The sequence below is a fragment of the Sciurus carolinensis genome, chromosome 2, assembly GCF_902686445.1.
Source record: "Sciurus carolinensis chromosome 2, mSciCar1.2, whole genome shotgun sequence".
NCBI lineage: Eukaryota > Metazoa > Chordata > Mammalia > Rodentia > Sciuridae > Sciurus > Sciurus carolinensis.
The window spans coordinates 12292124-12313021 of record NC_062214.1 but is presented as its reverse complement, the minus strand read 5'-3'; the positions used below and the strand labels follow the sequence as shown (position 1 = coordinate 12313021).

The 20898-nt window shown below is 58.5% G+C and overlaps 1 protein-coding gene across 5 annotated transcripts in view; it reads right to left on the bottom strand.

Moving 5' to 3' along the window:
- The window catches only part of Sulf2 (sulfatase 2), an 83715-nt gene that overhangs the window by 45987 nt on the left and 16830 nt on the right, over positions 1-20898 (bottom strand). For all 5 annotated transcript variants that reach the window (XM_047534522.1, XM_047534511.1, XM_047534502.1 and 2 more), the window contains exons 2-3: positions 17290-17499; positions 5295-5534 (exon numbers count right to left, since the gene is read on the bottom strand). In XM_047534522.1, coding sequence (XP_047390478.1) covers positions 5295-5534; positions 17290-17464 — 415 coding nt within the window. In that variant the 5' untranslated portion in view covers positions 17465-17499. The remainder of the gene's footprint in view (positions 1-5294; positions 5535-17289; positions 17500-20898) is intronic.

The following is a 20898-nucleotide window of genomic DNA, read 5'->3' as shown; positions in this document are numbered from 1 at the left end:
GGGTACAGGCAGGAACGGGACACACAGTCCCTCCTTCCACAGAGCTGGTATTTTATAAATAAGACAGTGGAAAAGATAAATGGGTAGAATATAAAGTCAATTCTGGAAAGGGCCAGGGGGATGGTCAACAGAAGCAAGAGCGAGGGTAGGGGCACGGGAAGCTCGGGAAGCTCGGAGGTGTCATTTAACATGGAGAACGGACAATAAACAAATCCACAATTATGTGTCCGGTGGGACCAAGGGCTCTGAAGGAAGAGAAAGCAAATGAGGAGATGAAGGGGGCGGGAGGGACAGGGGCGGCGGGAGGGCAGTGTCACAGCGACTGGAACCAGCGCAGGCAAGCGAGTCACAGGCACCCTGCCTTCCTGCACACGCAGAGGAGACTCTGTCAGGGACGCCCGGTGCCCAGCACCCTGTGTGAGGGTGACGGGCGCGCCAGCCTCGTCCAGGACCTCGGCTGACCTCCCCCCACTCCGGCTCTGTAGGAGGAGAAGGGTGAGAATAATTGGGGTGCTCAGGGCCAAATCTCAAAACAGGCTCCAACTGGCAAAGCCCGGGCTTGCAATGAGGGATATGCTCCCCAGGAACATTCTAGAACACACGGGGGAGGGCTAGAAGGTTCAGCACTGTCTACTGAAGCCTGTGCCAGACGACTGAAGCCGGGGTGGGAAACCACCCGGGTGCTGCCAGGCTCAGACGGTGATGCGGGAGAGGCAGGTGGTGCTCCCGCCTAATTTGCCAGAAAGTGCCGGAAAAGGTGCTGCTCCTCCAATCGGAGCCGGGCACTCCAGCTGCCTTTCCTCCTCGTCCTTCCCTCCACTCTATTCCGGAACCGGGCGCGGGGAGAAGCCCCGCTACCTGCTGAGCCTGGGCGGGGAACAGGCACTAAGCCCAAGGCTGGGTCACGCGCTCCCCATGGTGATTGGTTGGGAGGCTGGCATGTGACTGCAGCTGGTCCAATCGGAATCTCAGGACTTCCGCGGTCTGGGGAAAGAGGCTGTCGGGTTCCTGCTGGATGTGAATGAAGAGGCCGGGGCCCAGGCACAGCCACCCTCTCCAGACCGTGGCTACTCCTGGACGCACTGGCCTCAGGCTTTACGACGAAGGTCTCGCCCTTTTCCCCTTTTCTGTTTGCAGGGCAGGGGACTGAACAGGGTCTCAAGCATGCTAAGCACGTGCCCAACCAGCCTACGCTTGAACCAGGGGTCCAGATTCTGCCTGAAGCACCCTGTAACTGTTCAGCAGAGGGAGCATAAAAATCCCGTAGCTTGTTAAAACCAGCGGCAGCCGAGGGTTCTGTTACTGGATCTGAAGTAACCACTGATCACCAGCGGTGGAGCATGGTGCCGGCATTTGCCAACACGCTCTAAGTGGTCTGTGATGCTGGTTACTGGTGTGAATCTTCACTAAGCTTCTTAAGTGCTTACCACATACTAGTCACCGTCTTAAGAATTCACACAACCCTAAGAGCTAAGTAATCGTCTGCGGTTGAGGTAACCAAGACGTGGAAGTTACATAATGTATCCAAGTTTACAGAGTCAGAAAGTGACAGAGTCCAGACTTGAATTTGAGCAAAGCGCCTGCTCTCAACCACTTTGCAAAGAGCTGGGAGGTATTGCACTCCCAGAATCCTGCACGACCTTGATTTGAGGACCTATCCATGAGCACAGTCAGGGCAGCAGATGGGTCACCTGTGGAAATGTGTTGAGGGGTGACTAAGTACTTTCTGTTAAAGCGGAGGATGTCATGTATCCTTCCAAGGGTGCTCACACCCGAGATTCGAGTCACTGAAGTTACAGGAAGCCATATCCAGAAAGATCCATTAACAAATTGATATTTACCCTGCTTAAACTTAGCATCTCTCACTTCATCCTTTGTCAATCTCTACTGCAAACACAGGAAACATGAAGCAAGATGATTGCAAGATGAAATTGCTCATCTTTTAAAAGATGCAGGGTTTTGTGAAATTAATTAAAGTGATGCTGGAGGACAGCTTGAAACACATGTAAATCCATTGACAAATAATAATCTGGCGTATGAGATAAGCGAAGAAGAGACCCTTGAGAAAGATGATAGGTAATAAGCTCTCCAACAGGAAAGATTCAGATGTCGAAGGATTAAGAGAAGCCCCAGAAAGGAAGGATCAGAGCTTCAAATACTTTGGTAAAGATGACTTTCTTTGAATCCACTATGAAAACTGAAGGTGGAGTAAAGGATATCATATTGTGACACCATTTAAATTTGTTGGACAAATTACACTCCTCCCCATTGACACTTCATCAATTTATTTCCTTAAAGAATCACCTATAATCCCAGCAACTGGGGAGGCTAAGGCAGGAGGATTGCAAGTTTGAGGCCAACCTCAGCAACACAGCAAGGCCCTGAGCAACTTGTCTCAAAATAAAAAAGAAGGGCTGGGGATATGGTTCAGTGGTACAATGCCCTGGGTCAATCCCCAGTACAAAAACAAAAAACAAAAACCAAAACAAACAAAAAAGCCCCATCCCATTAGTTATAAGTAGAGCCCAGTCTCTGTATTATGAGATATAACATAAAGCTATTTTCAAAGTTTTGTAGTTTCATTTCTTAAAATACCTAATCTGACCCATTAAAAGACCACCTCTTGTGGAATGTTGGTCTGGGTAAGTAAGGCGTTAGTTCTGGCTTTAGTTCCCCTCACTTGAACTGACAGTCTGTCTTCAAACACTTGTGGCTAACAATCATTACTGTGGTTCAGACTTTGTTTTCTCTCAGTATCCATTTTATTTTTATGTCAAAGTAAAGGAAGTTTCTGCTGGGCAAATGCCCACCCAGAGTGAGGACTACATTTCCCAGACTCCTTTGCAACCACACATGCCCATGTGACTGGCTTCTCACCAATGGGAAGTAAGGAGAAATAGAATCTGAGTCTTGGACCAATACACTGGGAGCAGGGTTACCAGAGCAGCAGGGAGTTTAATTTGAGATGATATCTTGGGTCACACACACCAAACTTAAATCCCACTCAATTAATTTCCATAGATGCCTGCAGGGATGTAGGGTTTAATATGGCTGAAGACCCAGCAGGGACAAATGACCTGTTCTTGGGGATTCAAATCTTCCTATATAACTGAATGTGTATTATACACATCACATTAATCTTAAAAGGAATTCTGAATTTGTTACAAATTTTCCTGTAGTTTTCTCAAACAATAAACACTGATCAATGTAACTTAGTATCATAGAGTTAAAATGTTTTTACCTCAAACAGCAACATAAAACTCACACCTGAGCTAGTGTCAGGGTAAAGAGGAAAAATATACAGAAGCTCTTGTTTATTAGTAACCAGGAGCACACCCACTCAAAGCAAACAGGCGTTCTAACAGCTCTAGAACGCCCCTTGTACACGGGGACATTCTAAATGAATACTTTTTTGGTAGCACTGCCATTGAAAATTTTCAGTGTTCTATGTGGGTGGCTGTTTACACTTGACCTGTTCCTGTCTTCATTGAAGATACAATAACTAAGTATAGCTGGGTAGCCAGGCGACGCACACCTGTAATCCCAGACACTCGGGAAGCTGATGCAGGAGGATCTTAAGTTCCAGACAAGTCTCATCAATTTAAGTGGGACCCTGTCTCAAAACCAAACAAAACAACAACAACAACAACAACAACAAAAAAGGACTGGGGATGAGGCTCAGCGGTAGAGTGCCCGAGTTCCATTCCCAGCACCCCATGTGTGCACACAAAGTATAGCTTGGCCAAATCAATTCCCTGGGAGAGAGTTTTTTGGTGATTTGCTTAAGTTCAAGGATGAGTGTGGGGAATCAGCTTTGAAGAACACTTGTTCTGGAGGCTGTTGCTTTTCGTGGGTCACCTGTATGGTTTTGAACTCTAGCCTTTAGCTCCTGGTATCAGCCCCCAAATGCCCCGAGAGAAGCGAGCTTCCTTTCAATGGGCCGAACCCGCGCCTGCACCCCCTGACTTCCCACGCTCCCGGTCTCCATCTTGACCGTGGAGCGAGCACTTCCTGGACGAACCCCTTTGTGGGGCTGCGGTTGTCCTGGCTACCACGTGAGGGGGCTGATGAGAACACTGTCCTTACAGGCCTGTGCAGCCAGAGGTTAGGAAGGGGTCGTGGGCCACACCTGTCCTCATTTTCCTTGGCCCACAGCTTGCATTTTTAAAATACTGAGTTTTGCCAACTTTTTTTTTTTTTTTTTTAATCAGCAGACTTTAGCTAAAAATTCAAATGTAAAAATATTTATAGTTTAGCAACTGCAGGAACAGCTAATAATTTCTGGACCTTCAGTAAGGGCCCGTGCCCTGCGGTGGCCCCTCTACCTGCTGCACCAGCGAGGTCCAGGCCCCCTCATTATCTAAAGCGGTGGCCCAGGTGACCTTGGACACACGCAGCTTTCTGCAGAGACCCAGGAACCAAAGGGGTTATGCTGGCACCCACTGGCACCCACCACGCGCGCTTTCCAGGTGATTCTGGTGGTGGGCTGAGTGTGTAGGAAATAACACCGGCGTCCTGACTCCCCCCCCTGCCCACGCCAGCCACACTGTGGATCGGAAGAAGTTGCCCCACCTCAGGGTGTCTGTCCTTCCCTCCCACCCAAACCAACCTCCAGTCTCTTGGACGCAATTTTCTGGGTTGCAACACTGGGGCCACAGTATCTGGTTTCACAGCTGCCTTGGCCCTTTGCCCATGGTGGGGCGTATTTATTTTTTAAAGCAAGTGAAATTAATTGAGCTTGGAGGATTGTGCAAGGGTGCTGGAGTGAGCGGCTGTCCTCTAAGGACATCCCTATCTCGGGCAGCTCGCCCAGCAGAGGCGCCTGCGGAACTCACAGTCCCTCCAGCAAGATAAGGGGTCCCGGTGGCGGCGGGGGCACGCCGCCCTGCCGACCGGAAGGCCCTCGCTGGGTGAGCGTGGATGAAGGCCCAGCACGCTGTAGCTTCTGGGCCATCCTGGTCACCCGCTCACAAAACCCCAGTTCCTACATCTTCAAATCTCCCCCACCCCGTGGCTTTAAGTAGTTAACAGACAGAAGTGCCTGGGTGCTTCGTGGTCTCCCTGGAATATAATCGAAGAATAAGATAATATAATATTTTAAATGTTTTTTTAAGAACTCAACTTTCTCTGAAAAGGTCCCTTTTGACACACCTGCATTCTCCCTAACCCTACCCGCGGACACAGAGGCGCGACCTGGAAATGCAAAGCCGGCAGCTTCCCTCTCCGGCCAGATCCTCGCGCAGTGCGCCGGCCGCACCTCTGACCAGACCCGCCGCAGGCCCCGCCCCGCTCACCTGTGCGGTAGCCCGTGCTGTTGAGGTACACGGCGAAGGTGCGGCTCTCGTGCTGCGCCTGCCAGGAGGGCGACGAGCAGTTCTCGTTGTTGGTGTAGGTGTTGTGGTTGTGCACGTACTTGCCGGTGAGGATGGAGGAGCGCGACGGGCAGCACATGGGCGTGGTCACGAAGGCGTTGACGAAGTGCGCCCCGCCCTGCTCCAGGAGGCGCCGCGTCCGGTTCATCACCTGCATGGAGCCTGCAAGACGCGGGCGGGCGGGTGAGGCTGCGCGCAACCACCGGCAGGGGCCGCTGTCGGGAAGCGCCCCCTGCCGCCCAGCTGCTGGGCTGAGGCAGGAAGAGCCCGGGTTCGCGGCCAACCGGGCCGCTCGGCCAGACCCTGGCGCAAGCCAAGAAGGCGGGCGGCTCTGGGGTCTCGCCCCGCTCCTGCACACGAGCCGCAAACGAGGGGATCCTGGCCCCAGACCACCTGGCCCCAGACCTCCTGGGCACTCACGCTGGGCTAAGTAAAAAGCGGCTTGTAAAAGATCTGCGCTTAGAATGGCGATGTTTCACATACAAACCTTTTTCTTTTCTTCTTCTTCTGGCAGGGTATTAATATACACTGATCTTATTTTTCTGAAAGCAACCTACCATGTAAACAGGGGAAAGATTGTGTTTTGCTTTGCTTGGGGCTTTCCCAAGAATTGTTCACACTTACTGAAATCTGGTCATGCCAACTCCTGGACAACCTCCCTGTGTCTTTCTCAGCCAAAATGCTCCCCAGTAGCAGTGCTGACTCCTTGGTCCACTTGGAACCCACCCTCCTCTTCTCCCCGAGTCTAACCATCTGTCCAGCTGCACCGCCTCTGGGAGCCTCCTGGCTCACTCTGGCTGCTGGTTCTCTTGAGTGCTCATCCCTGTAGAGATGCTAGGACTTAATTATATACACCAGGCAGCTGGTTGCGATCCTGCCTGTTCTTGTTTCTTAATGAGGCTGGAAGCACTTAGGTACTTAGGAAGGAAGGGGACGAACGTGGGCAGGCCGGTGGGTTCCACAAGAGCAAAGCCCATTTGCTCTGCACGCAGTAGGCACTCAATAGCTGTGTGACGAGCAGAAGCTATGGCCACACCCACTCAGCAGGCTGGAGGGCACAGTGTGCGAGTCCCTTCTCTTTCCTGGCCAGCCGTGGCTTTTCCCTCTCCCTCGCAGTTCCTAGGGTCCACAGTGGGTTGAATGGCGGCCCCACAAAGGACCAGGCCATAACCCAACTCCTGGAATCTGAGTGAGCTTATTGGGAAAAAGGCGCTTTGCAGACACAGTTAAGTTCCCGACCTGGAGATGAGGTCGCTCTGGTTTACCCAGGCGGGTCCCAAGTCCCGTGTCGGGGTCCACGTGGGGCAAAGTCAAAGCGCCACAGACACAGGGCAGGCCTTGTTGAGAGGGCGTGGGGGACTGACCAGGGCGGGGCCCCAGCCAGAGGAGACACAGCGCTGCTCACTGGGTGGTTTTGTTGGACCTGGGGCCTCCTGAGCCGTGGGGCAGTACCTTTTTGCTGCTTCAAGTGCCCGGTTTCCGGCACTGTGTTAGGACAGTGGTGGAAACCAGCCCGGGCCCTGTGTGGCACTGGCGGCCCCTGCCCTCGAGAGTCGCTGTGAACCCAGCAGCTCCTCAGAGAGGGCTGAGGAGGCGTCCCTCAGGGCTAGGCGTGGGGGGAGACCCACACCTGCCGGGGGGGGGGAGCAGAGCCAGACCTCCCCCAGGCCAACAGACAGCATTACCTTCCCGAGCGCTCGCCCCGCAGTCCATCAGTGGTTTCCCGCCGCACTCGGATGGCTGAATTCCTTCCTGTGGCCTAAAAGACGCCCCGTGACCCCTACCACCTCCCTCGTTCTCTGACCTCCCCTTGTTCCCCTTGGTTGGTCTATATTGGCCTCCTTGGCATTTCTCAAGTGCTCCAAGCTCACTCCTGCCCCAGGATCTTTGCACTGGCCAGCACCTCTGTATGGGGGTCGCCTCCCAAGACTTGGCTTTGGTCGCCAAGCCCATCGTTTAGATCTCAAATCACTGGTGCCCTCCAGCTCTAACTGCTGGGCCATTCCAGGGTCCCTCTGCAGGGGCCCCACACGGGCCTCCTTAGCCAGCTGGTGCTACTCTGCAGCCTGAAGCGGGGTGGAGGCTGGTGAGGCCTGAGGCTCTGCCTCCCCGCAGCCTGGAGGCTTCATCTGCAAGTGCTGAGCGGCACCAGCTGATTACGGGAGCCTGGTGAAGCCTACTTCCTCCTGCCCCTCTGGGGAGACTTGGCTCCTGGCAGAAATCCTGTCGCCCGTCAGTTACAGCTGGGGCCCCTGGGACTCCTGGGAGGACTTGTGGTCCCAGCGACAGACGTTCCGTCCTTACAGACACCCTGCTTTGACACACTAACATACTTACCTGTTGGCTGCCTCGATGGAGCTAGAAAGTCAGCCCCAAGGTCACTGACGGCTCCGCAGCTCTGTACTAGTGACTCCATAAATGTTCTTGGGTGCACAAACCTTGGGAAAAAGCGTGGAGCGGCTGGCAGGGGACACTAGTCTCTCACAGCCCTGGAGACCACAGGAGGGACAAGCGGCTCCCACCACCCACCAGGCCTTCCTGCAGAGACGCCGGGAGGCCACGTCAGGAGGCCACGTCGGGAGGCCGTGCTGATGGAGGCCCACAGGCGGGCCCGTTTCTTACTTTTAATGGCCTCAGAACCCTGGTTCACTGCGCTTCCGTCCGGCAGGAAGCCCCCGCGTGCACCCCCTTCGCCAGACCACCTGCCCCAGCGGAAGGAGGGCCCGTCAACCCGAGGTGGGGGCGCACTTGGGCAGGGACCCCAGGGACGGTGGCATCCGCACAAAGAGGCACCGCATGCTGGGCGTCCCCAGAAGCATCGATCTTATTCACCGTGAAACACAAACACACGATCTAATGCCCCAAGCCAGGGCCAGCGCGGTGGCCGGAGACGCGGGGGCGCGGCCACCAGCCCTGAAAAGCCCAGTTCTTCACGTTTCACATGCAGCCGGGCGGCCAACCCAAACTTGTCGTGTCCAACATCAATCTGGGACCGCGGAGGAAAACAGACCCGGTTTCTTTCCATGACTGAAGCTTCCCACCTGCCGGGCCAGGGGTGAGGTCACCCTGACACCTCGGTGACGGCTGGGCGGGCCCCCCCGGGGTCCAAACCACGCAACTGCCAGGAACCAGCCCCCCACCCGGGGTGGCTGACTGCCCGCCTGCTCGTGGGGCTTTGGGGGCTGCCACGCACCAGCTATGTTATTATTTGATATTCTTCTTTAAAGTGATGTAAAAAACCTTCAATTCCAAGTCACTGTGAAATTATGGATTTAAGGTGCAAGCTACACGTTTTTGACGCATAGGGCAATAAGCTCGTATGTGCTAAAATCAAGGCTGCTGACCTGCCCATGAAGCTGGCACCCGCGTGACTCACGTCACGGGCAGTGCCGGACCCGCTGGAGTCTGAATTTTGAGTTCCGTCTTTTGGCGAGTTGGGGACTGAACCCAGGGCCTGGCGCATGCTACGCAGCACCCCAGGGCCGAGCTGCCTCCCGTCTCAAGGCCCGAGTCAGCGCAGCCGATACCCCGGGGACTGAGCAGGGGCCGGGGACTTAAGATCCCAAACCTAACCCCATGCCTGCCATTCCTGGGGTGCAGGCGGGTCAGGCCTGCTTCGGCCCCGACCCTGTGGCAGGGGAGGCACGGCTTTGATAACTGCCCAGATGTGCCTACGTTTTTCTTAAAACCATAGGTGAATAATCGGTCTGTGGTGGCGGGGGCTCCTGGGGGTCAGTGGGAGGAAGATGGGGAGGGGGAAGGAAAACGAACCAGTGGGCTCAGGGTCTGGGTGTCCACCGCCTCTCGCCTGGACGGCTGCAATAGACTCCTGGCTGTCTTCCACCTCCACCCGCATCTCCCATGCTGTGTTCTCTCCTTGGTGACCAGAGGGCTCATTCGGACACATCATGTCACACCGCCGTGTTCCACTGCTCCAGTTCTTCTGGTTTGCCTGACTTGCTCTGATAAATGCCACAGCCCTTCCCTGGGCCCGCAGTGCCCTGAACACTCATTCTCCCCAACCACACCCGGGTCCCTCTCCCTCATTCTTCTTTTGCTCTAGTGGCCATGCCAACCCTGTGCTCCCTGCATGCACTGAGCATACCCCTGCCCCAGGGCCCTTGCACCTGCTGCTTCTCAGCCTGGACTCAATCCCTCATGAGGGAGCTGAAGTCTCTCCACGCTACCCTCTTGCTTTGTCTGCTCTTCTAGGCACTCGGGGTGAGTAGCAGAGAGAGAATCTTCCCAGGACCACATGGGCTGCAGATGGGAGCCTCTGCGGTGGGCGTGGTGAATGGGGAGCGAGGGGCTTTCTCTGAAGTATCTGAAGACGTTCAAGGCAGAGCGCGGGCCGCCTGCAGCTGGGACCCTTTGGAAGCACAGGGCCGGGAACTGACCAGCACGGGGCTAGCGGCCTTCCCTTTACTGGGGAACGGCGACCTGGCATGGGTGGCCTGCTGGAGTCCTGGCAGGGCCCTCTGCAGAGAAAGGCAAGCGCAGAGCCCGCAGACCACAGGCCACACAGGTGGTCACCCTCGGGCTCATCGGTGCCTGAAGGACGCAGCACCTGCTCCTGGTTTGAAAACCAGGCCACTTTTCTGGGCCCCGTCATGACTTTTGAAGCACCGACTCTTCACTTTCACGGACTCCTTCCTGGGTGAAGTGTCCAGCACAGCCCGTGTCCGCGTGACGAAGGTATTCAGGACGCGTGTCAAACCGTGTCCTTCCACCCGGATTCCTTTTTCTTCTGATGTGGAAAGGACTTCAAGACACCGTCTTCACGGGCCCCTGAAAGTGCTGCCCCGGCACCGTCCGGCCCCAGGGCCTGCTGGGTTTTCCGTAATGACTTCTATCTCGGGCGTCTCTTAAAAACCAAAAGAAGCTGGGACCTCTGCCTGTGCTGGGTGCAGGCTCCCTCCCGGCAGGGCGGCTGTGCGGGGACGCGGTGGCCTGTCCAGCTCGCTCAGGCTCTCCCCCCAATGAGCCTCGGCACCCCGTGCCACCCCGTGCCACCCAGCGCGGGGGCCCTGGTGGCTCACACCTGCTGCCGCGGGGTCTGCGGGGGCAGAGCATCTCTCACGACCGTGCCGTTGGGGACGGAGTGCAGATGGCCACAGATTTCTAGGAAGCGGGAGGCAGGACTCCACCCGGGAGGCCCGTCTGCCACCGGACGTGGAGCAGCCCGGGGCTCAGGGCAAAGGAGGCCAGGTGGCCGGTCTCCGACGATGGCCCAGAAACCTGGGAACTGCTTTGGTGCAACGTCACCTGCCTGCCACCTTCTACCCGGCTCTGCTCCCAGGGGTTCCCAGCTCCTGGGGGCTGTGGGGAAGGACGTGAGGGCCACCTGGCACGCAGGGTCGCGACACAACCTGCCAGGCCTGCACGTTAGAGTGGCGGCCGAACGCGCAGTGGGCGTGTCCACGTGGCGCCCGCACGTTGGGTCTAGGCCGAACACAGCTCTCCACCCTCCACAGACTTGGGCTCGCCCAAGGGCTCCTTTAGCTTGAAGGCCCTTCCTTGCTGCCTTTCACTCCCTCCTTCCTGTTGCCCGGAATGTAGTTGTGATAGCCGGAGCCCTGGAAGCCATTCTGAAGTACAGGGTGACCTTGAAGATGGAAGCTATATACCAAGTGTGAAGGAGCAGGAAGGCAGAGGAGCCTGGGTCCCTGACAGCCTGGAGTCCCCAGGCCCACCCTGCACGGCCGACCTCCAGACGCTCGCATGTGAGCAAGAAGCTTCCCGTCTGGCTAAGCAGCTACACGCTGCCACACCCGATTCACGTGTCCTTCGTTTCCAGAATTCAAGAGGGTCCCCAGGTAGGTGTTCCCGAATTGAAAAGACAGAAAAACAAAGCACCATCAGGAACATGCCCCGCCCAGGAGCAGCAGGGCGGGCCCAGCCGGTCCTCCTGAGCTAACCTGCAGCCACACGCTTTCTTCCTCTGGCGATCAGCAGTGTCCCCAGGCGGATCGCGGCGAGGCCCCGCGGGAAGGACCCCGATCTGGAGTCTGGATCCTGGCCCTGCTGTCCTGGGCGTCCAGCCATGTGGCTGCCTGGAGGCTGCAGCCTCCGCTCTGCCTGGCTCTCGGGCTCAGGGCGGCTGTGCTCCTGCTCACCATGGAAGGGGCCCCTGGGAACCCGCCCGCCTTTCTTTCCAAAGCCTCCCTCCCCTCAGGGAGGCTGAGCGCAGGGCCTGCAGTTCTCAGGGTCGCCCGCGCCCCCTGGTCTGGTCAGGGTCTCAGGCCCAGTAATGCCCAAACCAGCGCCACGCTGCAGCGCTCCCACCGTGCCAGGCACGTCCAGGCCTGCGCCTCCCCCTGCACGCCACCGGCCTCCTGGTAGAGGCTCCTCGGCTTCTGACAGGCACCTGCAACTTCTTGGCCCGAGCTGAGCCTCCGCACAGCTTTCCCCCGCTCTGTAAGCAGGAGATCCACCCATGGGGCTTCCAGGCCCACACCTTGAAACAATTCTCGAGTCTCGATTCTTCTCTCCTGCCGCACGTCAGACCCATCAGTGCCTCTTATCGGCTCTGCCTTTGAAACGTGTGCAGCGTCTGACTGTTTTCCTCACTCAGTCTGAGCCACCATCTTGTGCCTGGACTGTTGCAGTAGACTCCGTAACGGATGCCCTTCTCATCTACTCTTCAAGGAGTAGTTGGAGGGGTCAGAGTGAAATGAATCAGGACGTTCGCCATCATCTCTGCCCCGTGTCCTCCACTGATGTCCTCGATCTCACGCAGAAGCCAAACGCACCCCTTGGTTCAAAGGCTCATGTGCTGCATGATCCGTCCCAACACCACCCCTTTCTCTCTCAACCCTTCTCGTCCTGCTCGTCTGGCTCACACTCTGCCACTCTGCCCCGCTAACCTGCTGGGGAAGCTTCTGCCCCAGGGCCTTTGCACGGCCTGTTCCCGCTGCCTGGACCGCTCTTCCCAAGGATCCCTTCGGCTGGTGTTCTTACCTTCCCTGCTCGGATGTCCCTCTCAGTGCGGCCACCCTGCAGAACCACGCCCCTCCTTGCTTTGGTCTCCCCACTTTCTGCTTCCTGACGTGCTCTGTGTTTTATGTCTTGTGTTTTAGCTGGGCACCAGAATGCAAGCGCAGTAAAAGCGGGGATTCCATTTTGCTTGCTGCTGGATCCCCTGTGCACACGGCAGGCACTCTACCCCCCCGATGGCCTGCCTTTGGGCCCTGCTGCAGACGCCACCTGCACGCAGGAAGGGCGTCTCTCTCGCCCTGATTCGACGCCACACCAGCCACTCTCCTCCTCGGCGCCGGCTCTGGGTTTTGCTTTGCAGAAGCGCGCCTGCCCGGTTCCGTTCCGCGTGGTTCCCGGGCTACAGGGCTGATCCGGGCCGGCCCAGCCCTGGTTCTGTCCTGCTGAATGTTCATGGTTGACCAGATGTCCCAGAGAATCCAGACCCACGAGACTCAATCTCGGGACTCGGGTGGCACCTGTGAGATAGGCTCCCTTCGCACAGGGGTGGCTGGCCAGAGTGCCAGCATAGGTCTGCAATGCCAGGAGTGCCACGTGGTCAGCAGGCTGAGAATGGAGCCAACCTGCAGGAGCACAGAGAGCCAGGGCACGGAGAGGCAGAGGACATGCAGAGGGAACGCTGCTGGATCCACCTGCACCTGAAGCACAAAACAGACTCAGACTTCATTCCCACGAGTCAAATGAAAGCCCTTTTTAAAATCGGCTCGCTCCTGCTTGAGTTTCGAGAAGTCCCCGGCAGAGGGGTTGTGACTCATGTGACTTTGACCCAGTGCCATTCTTGCTCTCAGGCCTCCTTGGCAGCCCCTCTGACCTCTCCACTGCGCACACGACAGACGACTCTGTTCCCCAGCACATGTCGTAATGGCAGAGGAAGCCGCTAGAGCAGACTTGATTGACAGGTGTCACCCAAATCCGGGAAGTCACATGCTGGGCTCACATACCTGGCAGTGTGCACCCATCCTGAGCGACAGGCTCACTCCAGGGTCGGCCGGGAGGAGCCCATGGTGACCCTGCTACTTGGTGCCACAAGAGACTCACACTGGAAAATAACTCCTAAGCCTGGCGGCTGTCACGGACAAGCAGGCCCCGTGACGCTGGCCCAGGTCCTCAGGGAGGGCGGCTTTGAGTCCGAATGTGAGCCAACCACCCCCGGGTGCAGCACACCTGGGCTCAGAAACCACGCAACAGCAGACAGATGCGTCTTCATTTCGCAGACGAGTAAGCCAGAGCCCAGAGAAGTCAAGTAACTCCCCCAGAGCCACACAGTCAGTGGCAGAGTGGGGGCTTGAGCCCGCTGTCTGCTTGGGCAGCGCTCACTCTGGCCCCGTCGTGCGAGTGTTTCAAGATGTCTGAAAGGCAGACAGTTGTTCAGAGATGCTTGACATCTGCCTGTGCTTCTCCGTTTTTTTGGGGGGGGCATACTTGAAATCCACTAACCCAAGGGAGCCCCTAAAAGGCAGTTTCTTTCTACCCGAGCTGGACCCTCGGGAGAGTGAGCAGCAGGGAGCCTGCGCCTGATGTTCTGGCGGGTCCGCTGTGTCCTTGGCCTTCGGGCGTGGTGTGCGAGGTGTGCGAGGGGCTGACCTTGCAGCGACTGTGTACCTGTGGGCGCTGGTTTTCATTTACAGTCAGAATTTCAAGTTTCCCTTTACCATGACATTTCAGCTTCAAAAGGTAAGTCCAGTTAAAGGGAATCTCAAGTAATGCAGAACTGGGGTGCAGAGCAACACCCCTGCTCCCCGCAAGGACCGTGCGTGACTCCCCAGCCCAGAGCCGCCGGCACGCTGGGCTCTCCTAACCTGGTCTGGGCTGAACTAAACCAGTAAGCCCAGCAAGTCGGCTGGTTCCATGGCCTCCCCGACCAAAGCCCCCGCCCAAGTCAGACCCTGGCTTCTCCCGGTGGAGGCCCGGCCGCCAGCCCCACGGTCCCCAGGGCTCCCCGGAAACAGGGCTCTTCCCAAGGGCTCTGAAAATATAATGAGAATTTGGGTCACTTGCTAATTCATATGCCCTGGAACCAGTTCCCCTGGCATCTGACACTTCCCAGTAACAGCCCGGGGTCAAAGGCTGCCGGGCAAGGCCGGGGAATACGCGGCTCCCAGCCCCCAACCTGCAATTAAGGAATGGACGAGCCCTTTGCTCGCCGGCCTCTCGGCCAGACCCTAATTAGGGTGGACGGCTGTCTCCGCCTGGGGCTGGGAGGAAACCTGTGATTGCCTCGGTGGAGAAGTCTCCTCGGCAGAGCGGCCGCGCGGGTGAGCAGAAAATAGCAGATGATAAATTTTTTAGGACCCCCCTCTGCTCGCCCGTTGTAGCAGACTGTGAGATAATGTGCTGGCTTTTTTGGAACATGCATTATTGATCTGGTTCTGTCTCGTGGTTTATAAAAAGCCCATCGGCCCCCTGGCTACCACCTTCCCATCCCTCACCTCCCTGCTGCCAAGGCCAGGTCTGCTGTGGCGGAAGCCCTGGCCTGCTCGTCGGGGGTCGGCTGGTAGGCACGGGCTGTGCCCTCAGAGCTGCCGCAGCAACACTCACTCGCGTGTGCAAAGACACACTGAGAAAAGGTAGTCCCAGCCACACACAGCTGGGTAGTCCCAGTCCCACAAACATGCCAACAATCTGGAAGCCACTCACCACCCATCCCAGGAATCTGGTCGAGCAGAGCAGTGGTTAAGACACTCTGGGTTCAAATTCTGTTTGCCTGCATTCTAGCTGTGCAACCTTGGACCAGTGGCTTAACTCCTCTGTGTCCCCATGGGTAAAATGGAGAGAGTGAACCTCTGGATGGTAAGTCAGCCACGGCTTTGTCTCTTCTCCCTTTTACTGTCCTGGGTGCACCACAGCCCAGTCCTTATACTTGCTTGTCCTGATGGTTTTATTAAGAATCACAGATGCAAAATTAAAATCAGATCCCGATGGGAAGCTTAGCAGCTGCTGCAGCAGCAAAACGTGCCGATCGGTCACTCACCTGTCAGCTCCCAGCCCGATTAGAAGCTGTCCTCCGTCCTTCTCTTTCCCAACCTCGTGCACCCATATCTCTAAGTCCCAAGGACACACAGCGAGGGACTTGGTGGCACCAGCCACTGCCTCTGCCCGTCTGAGCTCCCGTGGGCACCTGCCCAGTTACTGCCCGGCTTCCCAGAGTCTCTCTGCTCCCTCCTGTTCCTGCGCCTGGAAATCCGACTTCACCGTAAGAGCCACAGGGACCCGGTTGGCACTTGAGTGCCGTCCCGACGCGCCTTTGCTGGAGGCTCCACTTCACGTCCACTTCACCAGCCCTCCCTGGACGGCCTGGCCCAGGCGGCTCCTGCGGCAGTGGCCTCCCCGACGGGCCGCGTGGGGCGGGTGCCCGCTGAGTACCTGCCGGGAGAGCGAGCGGCCCCCGGGCGGCTCAAAGTCCCCAGCATGGCCACAGAAGAGCCCGAAGGGCCACGCGGAGGGAGACGGAGGGGCGCTGGGTCCAGGCGTGCCCGCCGGCCCTCGCGTGTTCTCCGGAAACGGAACCCTGGCCCGGGCCCTGGGCTCACGACCGCGGCTGGTTCCGAGGCTGCCGGAGGCAGGGATCGTCTGTGTCACGCTGTCAACAAAGCCCTGGCTTCTGGGCCTCCTCCTGCACATCTTTGTGCACAGAGAGGCTCCTGAGGGAAATCTCTGCGGTGACCACAACACACATCAAGGACCGCCTGCGCTTCACGGGTAAGAATTTTTTGGCAGCTAGAAGGCAGAGTCGGTTTATGTAGGTTCACCTGGTAAACCTGCATATTTGCTGCCACCAACAATAAATATTCTATGACCTTTGATGGCGACCAGAGGCTAAGGGCTCACCCCTCATCTGGCCAATGGCCACCCAATGGGCAATCCTTACCGTGACTCACGATCTGACTGCACGCTCTCTCCAGTATCCTGTTTTACCTCCCTTTACCAGGCTCCAGCCACATCTGCCTTCTTGGTCCTGCCTCAGGGCCTTTGCACATGCTGTTCCCACTGGTTAGAACACTCGCCCCCAGATTTTCACAAGACATGTACTTAAGATGAGCAGGACATGGAACAGGGAAAAAAGAAAGCCAGGCACTGTCTGGTACAGTGGCCTCTAGAGCCTGAGAGGTGGCTGGCACTAGCTATGGAACACACGCCAAACATCAAAAACGACCTCAAAGGATACAAAACACATCATAATTTTTCCATATGAACTACGTGTTGAAATGATAATAGTTTGGATACACTGAGTTAAACGAAACATTGTCAATTTCACTGGTATCTTCCTTTGTAGTGCTGGGGCACTTTACCACGGAGTTACATCCCTAGCCCTTTTTTATTTTGAGAGAGGGTCTTGCTAAGTGCCCAGACTGGCCTCCAACTCATGAGCCTCCTGCCTCAGCCTCCTGAGCAGTGGGGATTACAGATGTGTGCCACCCCTCTGGGCTCCACAGTATCTTTTTACTCTTTTCCAAAATGTGGCTACTAGAAAACGTGAAATGACCTGTCCCCCATGCGTCTGTGGCTTGCGTGACACAGTTGCAGGCCAGCAGGGCGTGATGGAGAAGCGGTCCTGTAAGATCAGTGGATCCGAGGAGGTGACACAGACGAGGAGGGAGGAGGCTCCGACAGACAGAGGCCCCACAAGTGAGCAGAAGTACGCGTGAGTCGGACCCCAGGGAGCGGAAGTCCAGCTGGACTTGGCGCTGGGTTGCTTCCTGGTGTGAAGGAAGCACTGGGTGGCCGAGGATGCAGCCCGGGTGGCTGCGTGGGGAAGGAGGCTGGGGATCACGGCCTGGCCTCGGCCTCTCTCCTCGAGGCTCGGGGGAGTCCGGGGCGGTTCTGCACTGGGGGGCGCCCTGACCTTGGGGCTCTGCGTGAACCTGCCCCTCGGGGCACGTGCTCTGGGGGGCGTGGACTCCGGCCGCCTGCGCGCTCTTACCCAGCTCCACGTCCTGGTCGTCGGTCAGCACCAGGATGATGTTGGGGCGGATGTTCCTGCGGTCCCTCTGGAACCGGCCCTTCAGGCGGTGGTGGGACAGGAAGGCGGCGCTGCCGTCCAGCAGCGGGAGGACGGTGGCGGACAGCAGGCAGAGCAGCAGGCTGGCGGGGGCCATGTCCGGAGGTCCCCGCTTCTCCCTCTACTCAGGGTCTGCGGGAGGAGGGAGCCGGGTCACTCCTGGCGCCACCCTGTGCTTCCGGGCCTGGGCCGTGTGGGGAGCCCCTGGCCCAGGTGGACAGATGTGGCAGAGAGAGGAGGGGAGGCATCAGAGGGGGTGTGCGGCCGGTCGCCTCCGCCTGGCGGGGCCCAGGGGACCAGCAGGCGCGTGGTTGCGGCGGGCAGTGGGCCCCACGGGGCTGGACAGGACGCCAGGCCACTGTGAGCTCTGCGGCCGCGTGTCCCTCCCCAGACCTGCCTCAGTTTCCCCCTGATCAAGCCAGTGGGGAGCCACAGACAGCAGGGCAGCGGGCCATCATGAGGGCCCGTCCCAGGCCGAGCACAGCAGAGCCCAGCCGGCCGCGTTGCCGTGACCCGGAAGGACAGCCCTGCCCCTCCCGTCTGTGGGAAAGCCAGCCACCCCCGAGCCCCGGCTCAGGGACTCAGCAAGGGCCCCCGATGCCGCCGCATGCTCTCTCCTGCCCCCGGTCCTGCCCCATCCTGCACGCCCCCCAGGGCAGCGGGGCAGGGTCTTCCTAAAGCAAGAATCAGACCACGCGGCAGAGACTGGGCTGGGTGAGAGTGGCAGGCCCCAAATCAGAGGGGCACTCGCTCCAGGGGCTTCTCGCCTGCAGGAGTCCCCGTACCCACCTGTCCGGGTCCCCGGCTTCTCATGGATCACAGAATAAATGCACACTCCCTGCAGGGCCGGGGGCCTCCCCACCTGCGCTGCTCTCTAGCAGGCTGGCTTCTCATTTCCACCCCAGGGCCTTTGCACTTCCCCCCTTTAAAAAAGACCTATAAGAAGTTTCCCTTGTGGTTTGCACGATGGCTGTTATTCTCTGCCAAGTTAAGAGCCTGATGTCACCTCCTTGGACAGGCCCCTCTAAGGCGGTGTCCCCATCCCAGGCTCTCCGTAGTTTATCACCCGTTTTATTTCCCTCCCACCCCCCGCCCCGTAGCTGAGCCCACGGGGCAGAGGTGGGTTTGCGTTGGCCTCTGTCCCGCACCTTCTGCGGCACCTGCACCAATGAACACCTGGATAAGGAAGTGCAGATTCCGCTGAAGCCCTGAGTTCTGCAGAGGGCAGTGGCCGAGCAGGAGCTGGCCACTCTGCTTCCCTGGCAGTGTGGTCAGGGAAAGGCCCGGGCAGGGTCCTGGGCTGGGCCCTGATCGCCTTCCTGTATGGTTTCCACCCGGCTTGGCGCCCAGGAAGCTGTCCTCCGGAGTCGCCCGCAGGCCCTGCTCTCTGGCGCCAGCTGGGCCCCTGGACGGGGACCCGACACAGGCTCTCCGCTGCTTCCTCAGCAGGGGGCGTGGGCCCGCCCTCGGTGCGGAGGCTGGACGGGCACCAGGCAGGGTCAGCGCGCTGAGCACCGCTAGGCCGCAGAGCTGCACCCTGCCGCAGGTGCTGCTGGCCCCGTTCACGCTGAGAACACCAAGGCTTCCTCTTGGTCCCAGAGCGCCCACGGGGCAGTCTGCCCTGGTCCCCTGACACCCGGGCACCAGCCCCCTGCCCACTCTCCTCCCCAGCTTCCAGGCAAATGCACAGTCCCGATGTCGCTCGGTGAGAAGGGGCTCAGCGCACCGCCTCCCACGGCCTCGCGGTACACGACAGCCACCCGCACGCACTTCCGAGAGAGAACTTCCCACCACACACAACCGGGAAGGCGCAGCCGCCTGCACAGCTATGGCACAAATAAAGCAGACGCAAGGGAACCCCGCGGTCCCGGAGCAAGCGCTAGGCCCGGGCGCGGAGGGTGCAGAGCACGGCCCGGGTCCCGAGCCACAACGCCAGGCCCTGCTGAGCACTTCAGGGCCGTCCACCACTCACAACAACAGTGGGGCCCATTTTATGGATGGTGAAGCCGAGGCACAGAGGCAAGAAGACCCCTTTCTGGGGTGGATGGCAGAGAAGAGGCCTGGAAGCCAGTGCGCTTGGCAGGAGGCCCTGGAGGCAGACCCGCCAGCCAGTTCCTGAGCGACTGTCCGCCCAGGCTCCTCATCTGCCAAGTGCAGCCGCAGGCAGCCGGGCTCTGGTCCGTGGGGAGGGGTGCAGGAGCGGGCGGGGTGCACCAAGGCCCTGCTCCCTGTGGTCTTAGAGTCCCCTGCTCCCCCAGGCTGCAGGCAACGGGGCTGATTATCTCATCAGCGAGTCACCAGCAGGTCCATCTCTGACGAATTCCCCGGTGCAGACGCCTCCTGGCCCCGTGCCAGCCTCTCTCTGATGCCAAAGAAATCAATTAACAGCGACGCCGGGACTCTGCCCCGTTCTTTGTCTTCCTGGTAAAATACTCCAGGTAGCTGAACCCCGAGGTCTCTGACAAGCCCACAGCGCCACCCACCCGCCCGCGTTCTGTCCAGGCTGCGGACCCGGCTCACTGGGCCGCTCAGCCCCAAGCCCTCCGGTCCCTTCCCCTGTGCTTCTCCAGACCTGCAGCCTCTCCGGCCGGGCACTCAGACCGCCTCCGCCTCCAGATCCACCTGCCATCCGCAGAGGAGCTGCCCGGAGAGACCCCGGGCGCTGTGTCCTCTGTGGACCCCCAAGTCCAATGGGAGGAGCGGAGGGGAGCTGGGAAGGATCAGGTGGTCGGAGCAGAGCCAGGGGGTGGTTGAAGGGGACGCGCGGGAGGGGAGCCCTGGGGTGTGCAGAGATGCCCTGGGCACCGGGCCAGGACCTCCGGGTGGGCCAGAGGCCGGGCCCACCTGCCTCTCCTTCCTTCGTTCACTTTGCTGACTCCATCGCGGGCCTCCCGTGTGAGGGGCGCGGTGCACAGAGGCAGGATGATCCCACCTGGACGGCGACAGCGGTCTCCTAATGGGACTGGGTCCACCCTCATCTCACACCAAGCAGCCGAAAGGACCCTTTAAAAACATGAGCAGGGCAACCTGCTGCTAGGTCCCTCTGCCATCTGTCCCGTCACCTCTCATCTCGCTTCACCCCTTCCTCTCTCCGGTTCCAGCCACAGGGCCCCTGCACTGTTCCTTGAGCAGGCTGGCCTACCCCAGGACCCTTGCACTTGCTGGTCCCTTTTCCTGGAGCTTCACCCACATGGCTTGATGGCCCCTTCCTCACCTCCTTCCAGTGCAATCTCTGCACTTCCCGGTCCCATTCATCAACTCTGGCAACCAGCTGTCTCACCTGTCAGTCTCCCTGTCAGAATTTCACCTTCCTGAACAGGCATTTTTGCCGACTTCATTTACTTCTAAATTCCCAACACCTAAAGCAGTCACCCCACACATCCACGGGCTTAGCCAAGGACTTTCTCCTCCTTCTGGCAAGACCCCGCCATTGTGCGTGGAGGTGGGGGCCGGTTGCCCTGCCATCTCTCAGCCCCTGGGGTGCGCCAGGGGCCAGCCGCCACCTCCTCCCTCCGCGGCTCCAGCAACTGG